This window comes from Globicephala melas, chromosome 1, assembly GCF_963455315.2.
Source record: "Globicephala melas chromosome 1, mGloMel1.2, whole genome shotgun sequence".
NCBI lineage: Eukaryota > Metazoa > Chordata > Mammalia > Artiodactyla > Delphinidae > Globicephala > Globicephala melas.
The window spans coordinates 26,608,085-26,629,838 of record NC_083314.1 but is presented as its reverse complement, the minus strand read 5'-3'; the positions used below and the strand labels follow the sequence as shown (position 1 = coordinate 26,629,838).

The following is a 21,754-nucleotide window of genomic DNA, read 5'->3' as shown; positions in this document are numbered from 1 at the left end:
GTCACCATTTATTTTTCCCCACTGTGTCTTTTGCTATCTTTTTTCCTCTATTAGCAGATTATGCCAATTTCTAAACAGAATGTGCAGTCAACATTCAGCACAGGGTAGTCTGCCTTACCATTTCCTGTTTTCATTGCACAATATTTACAACTATTCAATTTCTAATGATTAGTATAGTAAAATACTGGCCCAAACCAGCAGAGACCTAAAGAACCTAAAGGTTCTTTAATCAGAGACCTAACTTGATTAAAGAACCTTTCATCAAGTTCCTAATTAACTAGAAAAGATAAGCATCTTTGAAAAATGGATGATACTAAGAGGCCACTGAAGTACCACTCTAACTTTCATATCTCACAAAAAGTAGAAATATCTGGAAAAGAATACTGTTTTCACTTGCACAGCCTGAGAACTTGGCTACTGTACCAGTCTAGGGGAATCTCTAATTGTCTGCACCACATGGGTAAACCTTTATGGCATTTTACAGATGTCATTGTTAAATTCATTGTTGTTTATATTTCAAAAGATGTTGACTAAGTGCAGTGAGCAAACATGCTTACAAGATTTGATCTCAAGCTGGGAAACACAGCTAGTAATAAGGAAAAACAAGATTCATGTTTGGAGATGAACCACAAATATAACGAACAATACAAAATCAGATTAAGTGCATAACAGATTTTTATACAGAGGATACTTCCCACTCACTTCACTTTTTGTCTCTGAAATCTCTAACAGTGCAAAAAAAAAGGAAAAAGGAAAAAAGCAATGTTTTAAAAGAAAGATTTCACATAATGAGTCATAGCCATAACTTGGTTATGCCTAACTCTTTGGCCAGCTTACATTTGTTTTTTAATAAAGAGTTTTATTCTTTATTCTTATATTTTTTAAAATTGGATTTCCTATTTTATGTACCTATTATTTCCTAATATCTGGTCAAGAAAATCCCCCAACTCTCAAGGGTGGCTTAACCCGAAATGAAAAATACCAAAAACCATTTCTGGTGGTGGTAAAGACAAAAAGGATTTGTTATTAAGAGGGAGAAAGGAATAAGAATCAGTGTCAGAGGGTAAAAAACAGACTGACAGAGAATTAAAAGCAGGGTCAAAAGGGCGAGAGGTAATCTCTTATCTTCAGGCACATGAAGGATTAGAGAAAGATGATTATATTTACTCTAGGGAATAAAATTATTTTATATTTTCCTGGGCATTTGTGCAAATCGTGAGCACTCTATAAAGTAATAATCTGTTTTTTATCCTATTTCAAAAGTAGACAGTTAAGTCAAAAGTAGAAAAAGATAGTTCTTCATAAAATATTTATATTTACCTGGAATTTGAAGCTCATCTTCAATAAATCGAACATAATTTTGTGCATTAATAGGTAGTTCTTTAAAAGCCCTTGCATTTGATATGTCTGTGTTCCATCCTGGGAGAGTCTTATATTGAACTTCAACTTTATTTAAGACTTCTTGGTTTGCTGAAAGTTAAAGGAATAAGTATATTTGTCCATGGTGTACACTGCCTATTGTCAAACAACTTTTTGATATATCATAGGTTCACAATCTCTTATACTTAGAGCCAGATACGTTTTGGAATTTAGAATTTTTCAGAATTTAGAGAGGTAAAACAGTGCACCATCTAGTATTTTATAATCAAACATATGTCTGCAGCAACAGGATTATTCACTCTAAGTGGGTAGATTATTAGTTCTAATAACATCAGTTCAAGTCAGGTTTTGCCATCAAATAGTTTTGGTGCCAAATTCACAACTTTCAATTTTTAGAGCGTTTTAGATTTCCACACTATGGATTAGGGATTGTGGATCTGTATAATGGCAGCAATCTCACAGAAAAGGTTTGCATATCTGCCCTCACCTGGGAAATCTATTGTTTTTGTGAATGTATACACAGGCTTTGCTGGAAATTTTCTTCATTATCTCACCTAACCAGTTTCTCTGTATTCCCTAATAGAAACCGACAGGGTGCTAAAACAAGAACAGTTGTTTTGACGAGAGACAGTGTGGTGGATGCTATGGTACACTGTCCAGATTTCCCTCTTTAGGATTCAGACACTCATTCCCCAGCTATGGGAGTACTGCCTGCTGAGAACTCACAGTTCAGAATCTCCCCAGCTGTCTCCCTGGAGCAGCCCATATCCAATGACTTGTCAGTGTGGGGATACAAAGGACCTGACTACTTACCTTAATTAGGGACCACTCTGAAAAACTATTCTAGCCCCAGAGCTCCCCTATGGGATCAGCTAAGGGCTTTTCATGGAAATTCTCTGCAGTTCAACTTCTCCCTCTGCCTAATCCCGCTTCTTCTCTCACTCCCTTACAGATTGCTCAGAGCACCTGCAAACAAACTACCTACATGTACATCTCTATATCAGAGAGTCTGTTTCTCAGGGAACCGAAAGTAAGACAGTTGGTGCCAGGAGTGGTATAAGGAAGAAGGCTCTAAAATGGGACCTTGAAGCTGGATCATTGGCTATGGCTGGCAAGGAGGATCGCTAGTGGCAGAAGAGTATGGATAATCTCGGGCATGTTATAGTAGGGCAACTGTTAAAACTTTCATGGGAGGTGAGCTGGGATGCCACGGTAGGAAGTAAAGCACTCGCAATACCTGAAGCGCTGAGAAATGAGCACAATGGAACAACGGAATTGAAGGGCTCTAGATGAATGCCATTCACGAACTGGAGAAAGACAATGAAAGATTACTGAAAACACCTAGAGAGAATCTCATCTCCTATAGCAGAGAGCAGGAAAAGCTGAGGATCAGGCTTAGGACTTAGTCATACAGACAGCAGAGCTCCAGAGAAGGCTGAATTCTCAAATCCAGCAAATCTGCTATGACAAGGCCAGATCCTGTTTGAGAAAAAAGTGGGACCCTGAGACTTTGGATGAGATATCTGGTTGAACCCCTAGATTCGCCGATGGCCTGCAGAATGGCCTACTACTTTCTGTTGAAGACGAAGGCTTCCCTTTGCGTGAGGATGAGGCAGAAGCCTCTGCCTTGCAAGGCAGCTTGTGGCCCTGTCAGGGCCTACCTCTATCTCCCCTCCTGACCAGCAAACAATATACAGGGTAAAGGTACAACGTAAGTTGGCCAAGGATGCACGGGGCCTGCTAAAGGAGGAGACGGACTACATTCTGAAGGATCTGCAGGGCTGAGCCAAGATTTACCAGTAGGAGCCAAAGAAGTATGTATGGAACTGGATCCTCAAGGTACTGGATCAAGGGGTCCTGCGAGTGGTGGGATAAAAAGTTCAGTAAGAGAGTATATTGATATGGAAGTTCTCTCCTATGATCCACGATACAAACTGATGAAAACATACTGCTAGGAATGTTCTTGGACGCTTAGAGAAAGTGATGAACCACACTAAGTCAGAACTGTTTGTGATAGATGATAGAAGAAGGAATCAAAAGACTCAGAGGGGCTTCTCCTTCCAGCCATGATGGAGTACATGATTCTAGACTAACTTTTCCAGCATAAATAACCGTAAAACTGGACAAAATATACGACAACTCTTTCCAGGCAGTGGTCAATAAGCAGCACAAACTGTGGTTTCCGAGAGAAAGGAAACTCGTAAGCAATTCCCGAAACTACTCAACTCTCTGCCTAGGGACAATTTCCTGATCAATGAAAGTCAGGACCCTGGAGTCAGTAGAGAATGGTGGTCCCACTGACCTGAGAAGGCAGATATCAGATTTCAGGGAAGCTGAAGTAGCTAGAATCCTCAAGGTTAAGCGTCAGACAGGAGGGAGCTATACAGACAGAGAGGGTACCTCCCCCAGAAGTCTGTGTGAAAGTCCTGTGGCTAAAGTTCAACCATACATGCAAAGAATGGGACCGTGGGAGGCTTACCAGATAGCAGTTGTCACACAGTTGAGTGGGACAAAGATTCTAGAGGTCAAGCAGTGCTGGTAAAAGGGAAGGAACAGGGTACACTGGAGCTCCAGCACTGCCAGATTGGAGAGATCTCTTTATACCTTGTTAACTCTCCTGGCATCCAGCTGAGACAACAGAAAGGCTGTTCATTAAAAGTAAAAACCATACTTTAGATTGAAATCTACTACAGACTCCCCCCTCAACACCCCAACAAAGCCTAAAACCAAGCTCTGCCAAGATCCACAGAAGAGACAATTTGGAGATTGTATCACACTAGTTTAGAGATTTGGGAAACACCTTGGGCTCTCCACATAACTATACTAACAAAGCATAAAACCAAACTATACAAGGTTCAGGATGATGAGCCAGTAATTTAGCTGTCCCCTGAAACAAGAACCAATACTCTTCAGAGTAAGACAACAGAATCCAAGTGTCTACAACATATTACCCACAATGTCCAATATTCAACCCAAAGTCATTAGACACAGAAACAGTGATCCACAATCAAGGAAAAGAATAGTCAAGAGAAACCAAACTGGAGATGGTCCAGATGTTAGCTAACAAATAATGACTTTAAACATGTTTCTAAGAACTTGCAGCTCTCCTCAATTCCCAAGGACTGGTCACAAAACCTACCAGCTTACCAAGTTCCATTAAGCTAGTCAATATTCCTTCATTTGACATATTTCTAGTCTTATAGGATGACTAAACAATTTAACAGTTTCTATTTCTGGAAGCTGAAAACATTTATGGAACTTCCTGAGTAAATGAAGAAATCATACAACTAAAGATACACCTGAAAAAACACATTGCCTCAAGCAGGAAATCTCCCTACATCCGTCCACTTTAGACACAGAATAGAAGTTAGAAAAAAATCATTCCTGTGGCTTGAAGGACATAGTGGGTTAATGTATTAAGAGCCTGCTTACCCTGACAAGCAGGGCTCTTTTCTCCTGTCTCACATTTCTCAAGGAAGGGAGGAATGCCTACAGAGAGGTTAGTTTCAAAATAGGGACGATAAGATTCCGGAGCAGCATAACTGGGCTCAGGGGTACCATGTTTCTTCTTTCCTATTTTAAGTTTGAGCACATGCTTGCTGCGACCCAGCACCCAAATGCATAGCAGCTATGAGACAAATGCTAGTAAGTGAATGTACTTGCACTATTCACAAAGGGCATATCAAGTCTGTAGCTATATATCATAAATTATACAGAAGAGCTTTATGAACTGCTCTAATACATACACCTAATAATACTCTTTATACACAGCCTAAAAAGAAGAGTACCTGGGAAATGAGGTATAATTTCACCATCTAACTTGTATGCAACTCCAACTTTGATTTCCGTAAACATGTCCAAAATATCCAATTTGGTAAGTGCCAACCTAATTTTGGAAGAAAAGGTGACGTTAAAATAGCAAATTCTTAAAGGCCCTAACAACCAACTTGATAAGGGAGTAAAGGAAAATTCATACAAAGTTAACAGTTCCAAAGCAATTCTGAAAACTGGTTAGGATTATATTTTAAAGCACGCCACACATAAAACACTACAGGGCAATATACTGATGTAATTTTTCCTCATAATAAAAACAATGACTTAACTGATCTACTAGTGGGTTACTTTTCTAATAATTATAGTAGATTTTCACTCTTTGATAGATCCACATCCTCTTGCTTAGTTTCTCAGGATCAACCAACACATATCCACAGAGGGCTGCCTGGAGTAAAGGATGCATCTTATGGCTGTGGGACACAGCAAAACTGACTCTTCCACATGGATGACAAGATACATGTACATTTACACATATGCTATCAATCCTCATTTCTTCACTCTCCTTACCATCAATTCCACCCTTCTGGTCAGAAATTATCAAAGGAGAGTGAGGAAACCACATCAAGGACCTCTTCATGATACATCAAAATCTCCCAACAAACTGACTGAAAAACAGAGTTTTACAGGAAAATCTATAGAAATTAGATAAAACACTAGGCTTGAGATTCTTGCCCACAGATTATTTTTTTATCCTTTATTCTGTTATTTGCTAGAAATTAAGTGTAATTAATACAAACATGAATACATTTTTACACTTACTTATGTGTACGTGTTAATAACAACATACGGAGCATTTTTAGTGTGCCATGCAGCATGCTATATGCTCTCATCTAGTTTTCAAAATACCCTTTTGAAGTAGATAGTACTATTATCTAGATTTTAAAGGTGATGAAAAAGGCACAGAAAGATCAACTTGCCCAAAGTCACACAGCATAACGCATGGATCTGAGAGTTGAATCCAGAAGTCAGACGTCTCTCAAGCTCATCCACTAAACCACTGTTATACTGCCTCCCCTCTATGTTACTCCATCTATCTACCTACCTTTCTACCTGCCTGTCTTACTTCCCTCTATACTTATACGCATGTAAGGGTATCACGATTCTTTTCTCCCAACCTTGGATATCCAGGAAAAAAACCTGGGGTCCCTCTCCTTATGTACCCTTCCCCTATATCTTGGTCCACTTCTACCCTGAACTGCAATTTCATCTGGAGTCTAAAGAGTGAAATTTTTCTATTAGTGCACTACCTCTAGTGTGCACTCCACAAAATTTAACCTGTGGTCATGAACCGTCATTTATGAAATAAATGTTTCTAAGAATACTCACGCAGTAAATCCATTAATCATATGAGCATATTTGAGCAAAACAAGGTCCAACCAGCCACACCGTCTTTTCCTTCCAGTAGTTACACCAAACTCTCTACCCCTTGTTTGTAATAATTCTCCAATTTCCTAAGGAACAGAAAATAAAACCTTAGGACTAGAATAGCAATGCTCTAAATCTAGTAGAATTATACTTAAGATCATATAACAAGTCAAAGTTTCTTAGAGATAAGCATCTTTCAGAAAATAAGTAAGTTGAAGATAGAATTCCATAGAGATGATAGATTTTATGTGAGGGAGGCATTATTTGAGATAGATCCACTTTTGGCTTCACTTTTTACCACTATTTTAAAACCAAGAACATTTTTTATGTTATGTTACATCAAATGCTGCATATTAAAAACTAAGTTGTTAGTAAGTATTTATTAAAATAGATAAGTTAGGTCCATTTGTTCTAAGGACTTTAGTTTGATGACTTTCCTGAAAACCATAAGGCAAACTCTCACCTAGTAGTTGCTATCACAATGTCCTTTTGAAGAGAATTGAGGTTGAAAACAATGCTCAAAGTTCTAAGCTATAGCCACTCCCTACAACCTAATTTTCCCATCTATGATCTATCTGTTCCTTAATTTACACCTTTCTGATTAAAGCCATCATTTCATTACCTCACGTATTCTGACATAATTACAATTAATAGGTTGCTCTGTCAGGTTTGAATTCCAGCCTTGTCTATCTGTGTGGCCTTGGGCAAGTTACTTCAGCTCTCCATGCCTCAGTTTCCCCATGTGTAGAATGGGGATGGTAATAGCACCCAGCTCCCAGAGTTGCTGTGAGGACCCAAAGAGCTTCTAAGTTTACAGCAATTAAACAGTGCCTGGCCCGAAGTCACCACCAAGTAAGTGTCGGCTATGATTAGACAATGTCTGCAGATCATTCTCCTCAATCTTGACTCCTAATAAGCTCTTGGTGAAAGATAGTTGTTATTTTTAGCTTCTTTCTCCTCTACCATCTTAATCCCCTTCATAAGCCCACCTGTCACTTAGCCTTGCAATTACAATTACCTTTAAGCACCCACTAATCCCTCCCCTTTTGTTGTCAATCTGCTGCCACTAACAATAAAGGTGTATATAATTTTCTTTAATGTTGCTCTGATTACTCTTGCAAATTAAGTGAAATGCACCGAAGCCAATAATTCATTAAGGGAAAAAAAAGCATGATTTTTTTATTTTAAAACTTCTAAATTAGATTTACTGAGAAATAGGCTCACATTGTCTTGCTCTGTAGGAAAGGCACCAATACCAACTCTAGTTGTATAAGCTTTCACAACTCCATACACTTCTCCAACATTTTGAGGGGGCATACCCAAGCCAGTACAAACACCTCCAACTGTACAGTTCGAAGAGGTTACAAAAGGGTAAGTTCCTAAAAATAGAAACAAATGGTAAAATATACACAAGTGATAGACATTATTTTAAAAATTCTGCATTTGAGTATATTCTAGGTATTTGAGAATATAACTGTAACCGCCCTTTCAAAGCCTCGATGTTTTATTCCTGATTCCTTTTGTCTGTAGAGAGATAAAAACATAGGTGGTTAAGCTACAGCTGTAGTGCTTATACTAGAGAGGCTCCTTGAGTACATGCAATTACTCAGCTCTGTCTGGTAGGCACTCACCTAATAGACTGCTAAATAATTTAATGCCAAAACTCTGGTGTTATTCTACTATGCAGACTTATATATATTTTAACACTCTCCTGTTAGTTTAAAGCAAATTTATTTTACTCCCCTGATACAAATATTAAGGTGCACCAGCAACCTGGAGTGACAACAGTACACTAAGAATTTTGTGGTATTCAGCATTTTCTGACCTTTTTATCTGTCTTCAGGGAATAATCCCAGAAACGACAAGAGTAAGCAAAGAGTGGTGTACTTCCCCCCCTCCCCAAACCCTGGCCCCAAGATCCTCTTCATACTTAAACTATTCACTATGCTAATTAGACACTGCTTTCTTTCCAGATTGGATAGGCATATTATGGTATCAAAAATACATATCTACTACACAGAAATACACTTTAATTGGCTTACTTGGAGTCAAAAGCCAATGAAATGCCAGTAAGAGCTGAGAACAATCAGATTTATCCTGAAAGATCATGTTTAGATGAAAAGGCCAACAAATTAGGCCAAGAAAGGCAGCAGTTTGAAGACGATAGCATTAACTTTTTGAAGATGGAGGAAATGCTCTAAATCCACTCAGAATCTCACGTCCAGGGAGTCAATTAAACAGACTTCCATAGATCTTAGAATGTGCATGTTTAATAACAAGGTATATTAGCTTTTGATTTTTTAAAAAAGGCTGAATTAAAGGTCCTTTCAAAGGATTCATCTAATCATCTTACAGTTCCAAGGAAATGAGGTCTGGAATTGAACCATAAACCAAACAACAAAAAAAAATCACAGTTTATAAAAACCCAAACCCACTGACCCAAATAGTGATTTCATTTTTCTAATGAACTGCAGAACTTAACACAAAATATTCCTTTTTTAAAAAAAGGGTTAGCACAAGATGACAAACTTTCATCATTCCTGAATATACAAGCAAAAAGCCTTATTTTAAAATCCTTTAATGCTAACGTTAATTATTTATATCTTAAGCAATTTAGGACTCAGTTAAGCTCCCCATAAGTCATATCTCACTTACCAAAATCAATATCTAGTAGTGCTGCATTCGCACCTTCTACCAAGATTTTCTTTGGTGGTCCATGTAGAGCCTCATATAGGAAATAAACTCCATCTCTCACCATTGGTTTAATCCTTTCCATATAACTCTATATACAAAGACAAAAACCAAGTTCAACGTATACTAATAAATTTACAATGAAACCAATACGAGTAAAAATTACCTGACTTTGACAGTGAAAACTGACCAATGCAAAGTAGAAAGGGATTGGTGACGGTGCTTACCCTAATGCAACATTTGGATTGGCTTTGTCCCTTTGTTGATCTATCCCCCAAATTCCTATGAGTGATTTTTATATGATACAAAGCTAGTCTTTTTTCTGCTCAAAAATTATTCAATAGCTAAACTCCCTATCACTGCATATAAGGCCATGCTGATTCTCCAGAACCAGAAAAGAGATACTATTTCAAGAAAAGTAGAGATACAATGAAATTCAAAGGTTCTATTTTTTTTTTTTGCGGTACGCGGGCCTCTCCCGTTGCGGAGCACAGGTTCCGGACGCGCAGGCCCAGCGGCCATGGCTCACGGGCCCAGCCACTCTGTGGCACGTGGGATCTTCCCGGACCAGGGCACGAACCCGTGTCCCCTGCATCGGCAGGCGGACTCTCAACCACTGTGCCACCAGGGAAGCCCCAAAGGTTCTATTTTAACCTCACTGCAAATAATCATGACAATCTTCCAAATAGCCAAGTACTCATACTTCATAAACCAGCTTTCAGGAAAATAAACAAGAACTGAATATATTACATTATGCTTTTATATTTTGTAGGTATTAGAAAAGCAGAAGTTATAGCCCATATAACCATAAGCTGCATCAAGGTTTTTCTCAAAATGTGGTGAAGGCCACAAGTGACACTGCCAAGCATGTAAGTATCAGTAATTGACTACTAATATTCTTTTATTCTTTTCCCATTGTATTCCATTACAGTAAAATACCTTAGCAGTATTACTAGTAGATAATATCAAATACTAACATACACACAAACATGAAAAACTTTCTCAAAACACGTTTAAAGTATTAATAATACTGCTTAATTTTAGGAATTCAATTAAAAATATAATATAAACAAGAGTTTCCCCAAAGCTTATAGTATAACTACAATAAAATCTAGTTTCAACCATGTTTAAATATTTAGCCAGACTAGTATGGAAATTCCAGGATCCACTCATGAACTCACCTGAGTATGGTATACCTATTGATGAAAATATAATTCCCCCCTTGGCTCTAGTCCCCAATCTCATGCTTCTTCCTGTTTTAGTCCTTTTTTTTAATGCCTGAAATGACCGTACCATTCATCACAACCCTTGTTCCTTAAAGTCTTGGTTCAACATATAGTAGTCCCCCCCTTATCCTAGGAGGATAGGTTCCAAGACCCCCAGGGGATGCCTGAAACCACAGACAGTACCAAACTGCATACACTGTGTTTTTTCCTATACATACATACCTATGATAATGTTTAATTTATAAATTAGGCACAGTAAGAGATTAACAACAATACCCAATAATAAAATAGAACAAGTATGACAATATACTGTAATAAAAGTTATATAAATATGGCCTCTCTCTCCCTCAAAATATCTTACTGTACAAATTTAATGTCTTTTTCATCCTAGGCACTTATCATGCATTGTTATACTTTTGCAGTTTGAGGTTCAACAGCAAAACTAGCACAAATTTCTTCTTCCTTCTTCACAATTTCATGGATAGAAGAAGATTCATTCTTACTGTAGACCTTACCAACTCAGCATATGATTTTTTCTCTTTCCTGATTAAGTTGAGAACTTTCACCTTTTCACTTAAAGGAAAAACTGTATGGCTTCTCTTTGGTGTATCCAAATTGCCAGCATCACAACTCTTGTGCTTTGGGGCCGTTAGTAAGTAAAATAAGGGTCACTTGAATATAAGCACTGTGATACTATGACAGTCGATCTGATAAGTGAAATGGCTGCTAAGTGACTAATGGGTGGGATGCATTGGACAAAGGGATGACTGACATCTTGGGCAGGATGGAGCAGAACAGCAAGAGATTTCATCACACTACTCAGATATTCTCAAATTTAAAACTTATGAGTTGTTTTGCAGTTGACCATGGGAAACTGAAACCATGAAAAGTGAAACCAAGGATAAGGGGGAAATATTTTTTATCACCTATTAAGAATCTTTTTACCTAATTCTGGTCATTATTATTCACCTACTTTACTTTCATTCAGAACATGTATAAAATATAATTGAAAAGATATACCCATACTTTAGCACGTAAATATTTCCAAGTTGCTAGTAATAAATTTAAAATATTTGTTGCATGACAGAATGAAAACAAAATGGCAGTCTATTCCAAGCAACAATCCATACACTGAAATCCAAATACTTAACATTTATAATGTTCCTTGGAGGTCATTTTTTTTTTAGAAATTCAGTGAGTGGCTAGACCTAAGGCCTGCAACAATTCTAAAATGACATATCAGGTATGTAAATTCCTATTCAGTTCTGGAATTGATGTCATACTTATTTAAGAGCGACAATCAGACACATGAGAAGCAGCTTGAAACTCACCAAAGATTTTGGAAGAATGGAAGGGTGGAGAGGATAGGCAACTTGACTACTGGCTAACTCAGGCACCAACTGTGGGCCTAATCTTTGGCCAGTTACCTTACTTGTCTCTTAAGAGTACAGTGCTAAAGAAATTGACCCTATGGGGTAACAGTCCTAAATGGGCTGGTTAGTTTTAAAAGTTATCATCTCTTACTTGTCCCTTTGTTGATCTATCCCCCAAATTCCTATGAGTGATTTTTATATGATACAAAGCTAGTCTTTTTTTCTGCTCAAAAATTATTCAATAGCTAAACTCCCTATCACTGCATATAAGGCCAGCATAAGACCTATGATTTGCTCCCTACTTGTCTAATTTTATTTTCAGGTACTTTATTCTTGCTCCCTGCTCCCCACTCAATATTTTGTTTAAGCTACATCATGTAAAGTTACTCAAACATGCCACATCCTTTTAGGCTATATGCTTTTAGACTTAAAATTACAAATTCACTTCACCATTTCTTACCTATAATACTTTATACATATCTGTGTGGCACTTATTAACCACATGTTCTTCAACCTTATATTTTCAGTTCCTAATACAAAGACTGAATGAATGAAAGATCTAGATGCCAATTTGGCAAACGAGTTTTAAAAAGGACATTATAAATGTCAGAAAGCATTACCTTGAGTTTTTGTAATTCACCTTCAATGTCTATTTCCAGCGTGGGGTATATAGATTTGTACTGGTTAGCCAAAACTTTGAACCTGAAAATTACAGATAAATCAAGACCTCAGCTCTGTTTAAAAATATTCTGAATAATTTCATTTGATTCAAATGGTTTCTGGAGATAAGTGGTCTTAGTAACAATCCCCAAACTGAAGTTACACTCTGAGAAATAGAATCTAATAAAGAAGATCAGTCATATGAATAAATGATACACTCAAAATATTTTTTACTGATAGGGATATCAACAATATAATTAAGGTGAGGGGTGGGAGGAGGAGGGAATGACTGAAATCTGTAACCACAAGACTTAAATCGAATTAACTATATTGTACTGCATGAAAGACAAAAGGGGACGGTCTAAAATGACGCTTTTAAGAGAGACAGAGGCAGGCATTAGCAATTTGTCTCCAATATTCTTAGTGGAGGTGTCCCAACAGTGCAGACAGACAAACTGCTGACTGAAAATGGATACAGCGAGTGATCTCTGATGCCATCTGTTATTAGATGTGACCAACTAACGCCTCATCACTGAGTCACCATACAGTTTTCGGATGATTATCAGGTTTCCCACGGAGATTTTTTCTACAGAGATTAAGTGTCAATGGGGCATTTCTATTTTTCAAGGTGAGCTTGATACGCAATAGTTCACCAGTACCTGAGAGCCTAATTATTTCCCGGTGGGAGGACACAACAGAGTCTTTGGACCTGAAAATCCGAGGACCCTAGGCTGTGGTGACCCCACCACAGCACTGCCACATCCCCCTGGAAGCACCTCTATTTCTCATTAAAACATTCCAAACTCCAATCCTTAAATATAATTTTGGCTTTGTCTTTTTGTGGTAATGATATGATATCAACATCATGTTGTTTTCGTGAAGTTAATTTCAAATTAAGGACCAATTCAAATGTAATAAAAAAACTTTAATATTTCAAATGAAACAAAAAAGCCAACTACCACTACTCAACTAGAATACTGATTTTTATCAATTTGCATATTGGGTTTTAAAAATCCTAAAAATCCATTTGCTCTTTCCATTTTGAAATACAAGGTAGTTACCTCTCAGAGAAGCCATCAAAGTCAGAAACAAGATCACACATCCTGAGTCCACTCCGAGCAGCTTTGGAAGAATAAACTGGGCCAATGCCCTTTTTTGTGGTACCCAAACTTTAAAATAAATCAAAACAAGCTCTGAGTTAGAAAAGAAAGATGCAGTTCTTATGGTCAGATCAACACAAAGAATGAAATTTTTATGCTATTTCCTTTAAGTTTATTTTCACAGTCTTATTTTCTCTGAAATCTAAAAAGGATATCCTAATAGTTATTTTTCTTAAACTTCTGGCCTAGAATTTAAACAAAAAAGACTAGATATGCTTAAACTGCACATACACACACACACAAAAAAACATACTTTTTTCCTGCTTGTTCTTGTCTCTGTTGTTCCTGGATACCATCAGCCGCTTGATGAAAATCAAATACTGAGGGGGAAAAAACAAAATCAGTTGTTGTTGAGACAAAATACAGGAAAGCTGCATTTTAAATTACTGAAGTTATAAATTCCTTAAGCCTAATTTCTTTATGACAAATTGAATGGATACATTTTAAAAAGCAACAATAATGGTGGGAGTGAAGATTATAATGCTAACTGGTATATTAATATGAAAGTATGCCTGATCATTCATTCCCATATATTGCAATCTATTCTATTTTTAGAAATGAGTCCTTAAGAGAGTGATTCTGGAGTACCCTACCCTACAATTCTATAAAGCTCAGTTTACTAAGATATCCTCTTGAAGTTCTGGACTCCAGAAATCTAGGGATTATGTTAATTATCTCCCTCTTCCTCACTGGTCCCAAGCTTCCATCACCTCTCACTAAAGCTGTAGCCTCCTAATGAGTGTACCTATTTCCACTCTTGGACACCTCTAATTCCTACCTTTTAATGCAGCCACAGTCATCTTTCCAACACACAGATATATCACCACTGTTGTCTTTAAAACTCAGTATCTTTCTAATGCTTAAAAGGAAAAGACAAAACTATTTTACATGTGCTCCTTGAATAGTCTGCCCTTTCATCTTACACTATGCTCTGCCCCCTTTCTGCCCTCCCATACCATCATATAGGCATTCTTTTAAGTCCTTGGCTCCAAGGCATATGTTTTTCCTGTCTGAATACGCCTCTATGCCTTCTCTCTCTTCTCTCTCCCTCTTCTTCTCCCCTTCCCTCTCTGTACTGTTTTCCCCGAGACTACACGAATTTACATTCCCACCAACAGTGCACAAGGGTTTCCTTTTCTCCACATCCTCACCAACACTTGTTATCTCGTCTTTTTTTTTTTTTTTTTTTTGCGGTATGCGGGCCTCTCACTGTTGTGGCCTCTCCCGTTGCGGAGCACAGGCTTTGGATGTGCAGGCTCAGCGTCCATGGCTCACGGGCCCAGCAGCTCCGCGGCATGTGGGATCTTCCCGGACTGGGGCACGAACCCGTGTTCCCTGCATCGGCAGGTGGACTCTCAACCACTGCGCCACCAGGGAAGCCCATATCTCTTGTCTTTTTGATGACATTCTGACAAGTGTGATTACCTCATTGTGATTTTGATTTGTACTTTCCTAACGATTAGTGATGTTGAGCACCTCTTCATGTACCTGTTGGTGATCTTTAATGTCTTCCGTGGAAAAATGTATGTTCAGTTCCTGTCCTTTTTTAAATTGTTTTTTTTTCTCTTGTGTTGTATGAGTTCTTTATAATATTTTAGATATTAACCCCTTATCAGATATATGATTTGCAACTATTTCGCCTTTCTGTAGCTTGCCTTTTCATATTGTTGATGGTTTCCCTTGCTGTACAAAAGTTTTTTAGTTTGATGTAATCCCATTTGATTATTTTTGCTTTTGTTGCCTTTGCTTTCAGTGTTAAATAAAAAAAATCATTACGAAGACCAGTGTTATGGAGTTTACCATCTATGTTTTCTTCTAGGAGTTTTATGGTTTCAGGTCTTAGGTTCAAGTCTTTAATCTTATTTTGAGTTAGTTTTCGTGTATAGCCTAAGATAGCGGTCCAGTTTCATTCTTTCGCATGTAGCACTCTAATTCTCCCAACACCATTTATTGAAAAGACTGTCCCTTCCCCATTGTATATTCTTGGCTCCTTTGTTGTACATTAATTGAATACATATGTGTGGGTTTATTTTGGAGCCCCTTATTCCATTCCATTGATCTGTGTGTCTGTTTTTATGCCAAAGCCATACTGTTTTTTAAATGACTATAGCTTTGTAACATAATTTGAAATCAGGAAGCATAATGCCTGCAGCTTTATTCTTTCTCAAGATTGCTTTGGCTATTTTGGGTCTTCTGTGGTTCCACAAAAACTTCACAATTGTTTGTTCTATTTCTGTGGAAAATGCCATTGGAATTGCACTGAATTCCAATGTAACTGAACACACTGAATTCCAAATGCACTGAATCTGTACAGTGCTTTGGGTTGTACGAACATTTTAACAGCATTAATCCTTCCAATCCATAAGCATGGAATATCTTTCCATTTATTGGTTTCTTCTTCAATATCTTTCATCACTGTCTTATAGTTTTCAGTGTACAGGTCTTTCACCTCCTTGGTTAACAGAGTACCCTTTTCAGGTACTAGAAGGCTCTGTATAATAAGGTACATGCTGATTAAAGGAGTAAAATATGTGTATACCATTTGTGCCGCACCTTCTATATTACGCGGTATGTTAAAATGTTTACTTTTTTCTATGACATGGATTCTAAACCTTGGCCAATAGATCGCTATTATATACTATAACGATTAGTTCATCACGATGTTCCTATTTTGGTGCCCAGCCTAGCCTTTCTCATCTACGTTTGAGAGGCCAGAATAGTTCTTAAGAGCTGTTTCACTAAACTCAGACTTTGCAAATCAGTTAGGACAAGATTGAGACCTTGGAGTACGCCACTTCTTTTGAATAAAAAAGTACTTGCATTTCAGCATGTTTTATTTTTTATGTTCAAAGAAGTTACAGAGGCAACTGGCAAATCACAAATAGTTGTTGGAAAGCAGGTGAGCCAAGTACCTTGCCGTAGAGCTAATGTTTTCTTAGGTTTTTCTAGGTTCCAGGAAGCTAAGAGTACAATCAGAATCATCACTTTCATGAAGCTTCATCATGGCGTGGAGCCTTAATACCACCACAACTACTGTTTTTGAAAGAACAGTCTTTGTCTAAAGTTGCTCGAATATCTCTTCCATTCTGTACAGCCTAGATACTGAAAACACAAAATGCCACCTTGGGGATTCAGTCTAATTTTTTTAATTAAAGATAATTGTGTACCTTCAGTAATTTTTATTAACACCATCTTATTATTTTTTAATTATCAGAGTTAAGTTTTATTAACACTATTTTTATACTGTATTAAAGTGTCCAGTGTGAGCCTCAGGACATGTAATATCCACTTTGCTTGCTTCTCACACCTTCTCAGGTCTTTTTTTTTTTAAGTTTTTTTTTTTCTTTTAATATGACCACTTTAAGTCACAATACAGTATTGTAATCTATAACCTCAAGATTGTACAGCATATCTCTAGACCTTATTCATCTTGCATCTCCTTCAGGTTCTTACTCAAATGTCATCTTCTCAGTGAAACCTCCCTGGCCACTTTATCTAAAATTATAGTTCCCCACCCACCTCCTCCAAATGCCTGACACTACCGGTCTCCTTTCTCTGATTTACTTTTTCTCCTCAGAACGTATCACTATATACCATGGTACATTACATACCTGTGCTCCCTACTATAGCTCCATTAAGGGACTTTTATCTTTTCTACTGCTGAATCCTCAGTGCCCAACACCACACCTGACATAGAGTAGGCTTCCAACAGCTGTTGAATCAAAGGACAGACACCCAGCAAACCTTGGATTTCAAATGCTTAAAAAAATTTTAAACTCTCAGTCATTTCTCAGGTCTCTTTTCCTCAATAAACATCTCTTATATTAAAATTTTGTTATGAGATTCAATGGGAAGGGGCACAATTATGATGCAACATAGTTCTTTGCATACTTGCTTAAGTATGCTAATGTAAAGAATTGGCCAACAACTTAGTCATTTTTAAATTTCTTTAAAGGAAAATTGATTGTTACAAAAATATTAGCAATGTATTGTGGAGTTTATAACAGTGTAGACATGAAATGTATGACAATAATAACACAAAGGACTTTACAAGGAAATGCAAGCATTTTGTTGTAAGGACCTTAGGTTAAATGTTACATTATTTTAAGGTAGATCATGAGAAATTTAAAGATGCACACTATAAACCCTAGAGCAATTTCCAAAATTCATAAAACAAGAGGTATAGCTCATAAGCTAATAGTGGAGATAATATTTAAAATATCAAATCCCAAAGAAATCAGGAAAGAAGAAAAAAAACAAATAGAAAACAATGGGCAGATATAAATTCAACCATACTGCTAATTAGCTGTACTAGAAGTAAATGGTCAAAACATTCCAATTAAAAGGCACATTGTCACAATGAATAAACAGCAAGGCCCAAATACACCTTGTCGACAATAAATGAGCCATAAATATAAAGATATAAATAGATTAAAGATCATTAGAGGATGGAAAAAGATACACTAATCTTAAGAAAGCTCTAGTGGCTATATTAATATCAAAGTAGACTTCAGTATAAGAAATATCACCATAAATAAAGAGGACATTTCATAATGACGAAAGAGCTAATTCATCAAAAAACATAATTTTAAATACATATGCACCTAACAGCTTCAAAGCACACAAAGCAAAAACTTACAGAGTTGAAAAGAAATTAATAGACAAATCCACAATTATTGTTGGAGGTTTTTAACATGCCTCTCTCTCAGTAGCTGACAGAGCAAGTAAATAGAAAATCACTTAGGATACAGAAGATCTGAACGATGCTATCTTCCAATTTGATTTAATTGACATTTAAAGAACACTACTCAACAAGAACAGAGCACATATTCTAAATGCATGTAGAACCTTAATCAAAACAGGCCACATAATGGGTCATAAAACAAATCTCAACAAATTTTAAAAGGCTAAGATTGTACAGAGTATATTCTGTCTACAACAAAATTAAATTAGAAATAAATAATAGAGAGAAATCAGGAAAATCTTCCAATATTTAGAAACATAAGCATCATATTTAACTCATGGATTAAATGGAAATCACAAAAAAATTACAAAGTATTTTCAACTGAATGGAAATAAACATACAAAATGTCAGTGTTTGGAAATGCAATTAAAATAGTGTTAGAGAGACATGTATAACTTTAAATGCTTATATTAAAAAAAGTCTAAAATAAATAATCTAATAAGCTTCTAAAGAGGCTAAAAAAAAAAGAGAGCAAATTAAACCCAAAGAAAGTAGAAAGAATGGACTAATAAAGAGCTGAAACCAATGAAATAGAAAATAAACATAATCAAATGCTTATTCTTTGGGGAAAAAACTCAAAATCAATAAAATGGAGAAAGCTCTAGTTAGACTGATCAAGAGAAAATGAGAGAAGATACAAATTACCAATACCAGGAATAAAAGAAAGGACATCACTGCAAACTACAGAAATTAAAAGGATAATATACAAACATTAAAAACCTTATGCCAGTAATTTGACAAGTTGGATGAAATGAATACAGTCCTTGAAAAAACATAAATTACCAAAACTGACACAAAAAGAAACAGAAAAACCTGAATCTCTCCATATCTGTTAAAGAAGTGGAATTTATAACTAAAAACATCCCCTCAGAGATTCTAGCCAACATTTAAAAGGAAATAATACCAACCCTACATGTACTCTTTCAGAAAAATGAAGGCACTAAAACTAAAAAACTACAGGACAGTATGCCTCCAGATGAAAAAGTAGTACATCTTGGCCAAGTGGGGTAGGGCACCTAAGTTAGGTGCTGGGCATATTTATGAATAAAACAGCTAAAACTCTTTCCCACATGGGCACAGCCTTGTGTGAGACATTGTTACCGATGAGGGGACTAATGCCTGGAAGACAAATAACTTGCCAGAGGACACAAACACAACATTTGGATCCAGATCCCTAAAATTCTAAAACCTGTAATTGTATTATACTATACTCCGTATCACCCATCATACTTCGTACTGACAATCTCAGGATTTTATGAGAAATTTTTAAAATCCTTGGAAAGAATTAATATTTTTAAGCATCTATGTACCAGACTAGGTTTTGTGCTCAGTACTGAAATGAGAGTTCTAATGCCATAATTACCATGGCACTTAGAGAACTGTCCTTTCAGTCCTATGGTAAGAGAGTCCCTGAAGCAAAAATGTGAAGTGGTTACATAGCAATGATTCTCAGCAATTTTCTAGTTAGTTTGATTTGATTTTTTGATAACATTATTTACTTCTTTTCACCATTTCAGAATTGACTGTACTAAAAATACATGTTTCTTATAGACATTTTAATAACACATGTTTTAAAGAATACATATATTATTATACATATTACTACTAATATCTAAATTTTAGTCAGAGCTATCCTCTCTGGGCTCAGTTCTCCTCTAACTACTTCTCCTCTAAGAAATACTTTCCTTTAAGAATATCAATTTATGGGGCTTCCCTGGTGGCGCAGTGGTTGAGAGTCCGCCTGCCGATGCAGGGGACACGGGTTCGTGCCCCGGTTCGGGAAGATCCCACATGCCGCGGAGCGGCTGGGCCCGTGAGCCATGGCCGCTGAGCCTGCGCGTCCGGAGCCTGTGCTCCACAACGGGAGAGGCCACAACAGTGAGAGGCCCGCGTACCGCAAAAAAAAAGAATATCAATTTATGGAAAAGGAAAAACCATTATTAAATAAATATAATACATTTTAAAATTTAAAAATTCACATTTGTTATAATTTAAACCACATTACTTTCCTATTACTCTGGTCCTTTGACCCCTTTGTATTAGTATTTTCTTTGGTTTTTGTACTCTAAAGGAATTAAGTAACTTGCTTAACCACTGTGCCACGTTCAAGAATGCAAACTGTCAAGTGACAGACCCAAAGCATTTATAATGAAAAAAGGTGGAGAATCCAGGCAGGAACACAGGTATCTCTCTTAACACCATGTTCTTTTCAACAGATTGATATCCATCAGCATATATTTACATCTACACATGGCCGAACTACTTACCTGATTATGTGCATTAATGTTATAAGCTACTCAAAGAGTACATACTAGGTATTATCCTATTTTGCAATCCTAAATTGTGGTATTCTGATATTGAATTTCACATAGCAGATGACAGAGGACCATTACAAAGTTCTGAAGATAAGTAGCAGCTTTCATCATTTATTCACAAGACAGAGGCAATGAATACCAAAAGGCCATACATAAAAACTAGAAAGTTAAAGATGACTCATGTTAACAAAATAAAATATATATAAGGTTAATGATTAGTGAGTGTAAGCAGATAAAAAACACTACAAAAGAGGGCTTCCCTGGTGGCGCAGTTGTTGAGAGTCCACACCTGCGGATGCAGGGAACACGGGTTCGTGCCCCGGTCCAGGAAGATCCCACATGCCGCGGAGCGGCTGGGCCCGTGAGCCATGGCCACTGGGCCTGCGCGTCCGGAGCCTGTGCTCCGCAACGGGAGAGGCCAAAAAAACACTACAAAAGTAATGCACAAAAATATAATTTTCATTATATACCTAAGAGACTGTCAGTAAGAAAAATAATACAATATTGCTTCCTATATTACAGCCCTATAGTGATGATATGTAAAAGTTTAAAAGTACTAAGGTAATAACCAAAAAATATTTTAAACTATATAGGTGACAGGCTGAGTATGATTCTCTTTTTTAATCAGAAGCTTAAAATGGCCAACAAACATGACAGATTTATAACCTCCTTCCTCATAAAAGCAAAATGAAACCTTTTTGTCCTCATCCAAATTACATGTTATTATTTGGGACTGCAAAGCTTCCTACTTTCTTTTTTTGTCTAGTTATGCATCTACGCTATTACTCTGGAAACATAAATTGCAGTTTTGCTAAAAAATAAAAAACTATGAGCTCTTCAAAGAAAAGGTTCAGTTTAAACACAAGTATAATTGATAGTTAATATTTTCATAGTTTAAATAGGTGAAATACAAATGACTCACAGCCTACTTTGCTTTATGGAAAATACATAAGTATGTATTCTTTACATGTTATCTAGTCACACTAACAACTAGCAAAGTCTTCAG

At 36.8% G+C, this 21,754-nt stretch overlaps 1 protein-coding gene across 1 annotated transcript in view; it reads right to left on the bottom strand.

Annotated features, from left to right (window-relative positions):
* Positions 1 to 21,754, bottom strand: part of ADSS2 (adenylosuccinate synthase 2) — a 40,438-nt gene that overhangs the window by 1,235 nt on the left and 17,449 nt on the right. The window contains exons 5-12 of the mRNA XM_030868532.3: positions 13,943 to 14,009; positions 13,591 to 13,698; positions 12,490 to 12,571; positions 9,235 to 9,361; positions 7,804 to 7,958; positions 6,541 to 6,665; positions 5,169 to 5,266; positions 1,321 to 1,470 (exon numbers count right to left, since the gene is read on the bottom strand). Coding sequence (XP_030724392.1) covers positions 1,321 to 1,470; positions 5,169 to 5,266; positions 6,541 to 6,665; positions 7,804 to 7,958; positions 9,235 to 9,361; positions 12,490 to 12,571; positions 13,591 to 13,698; positions 13,943 to 14,009 — 912 coding nt within the window. The remainder of the gene's footprint in view (positions 1 to 1,320; positions 1,471 to 5,168; positions 5,267 to 6,540; positions 6,666 to 7,803; positions 7,959 to 9,234; positions 9,362 to 12,489; positions 12,572 to 13,590; positions 13,699 to 13,942; positions 14,010 to 21,754) is intronic.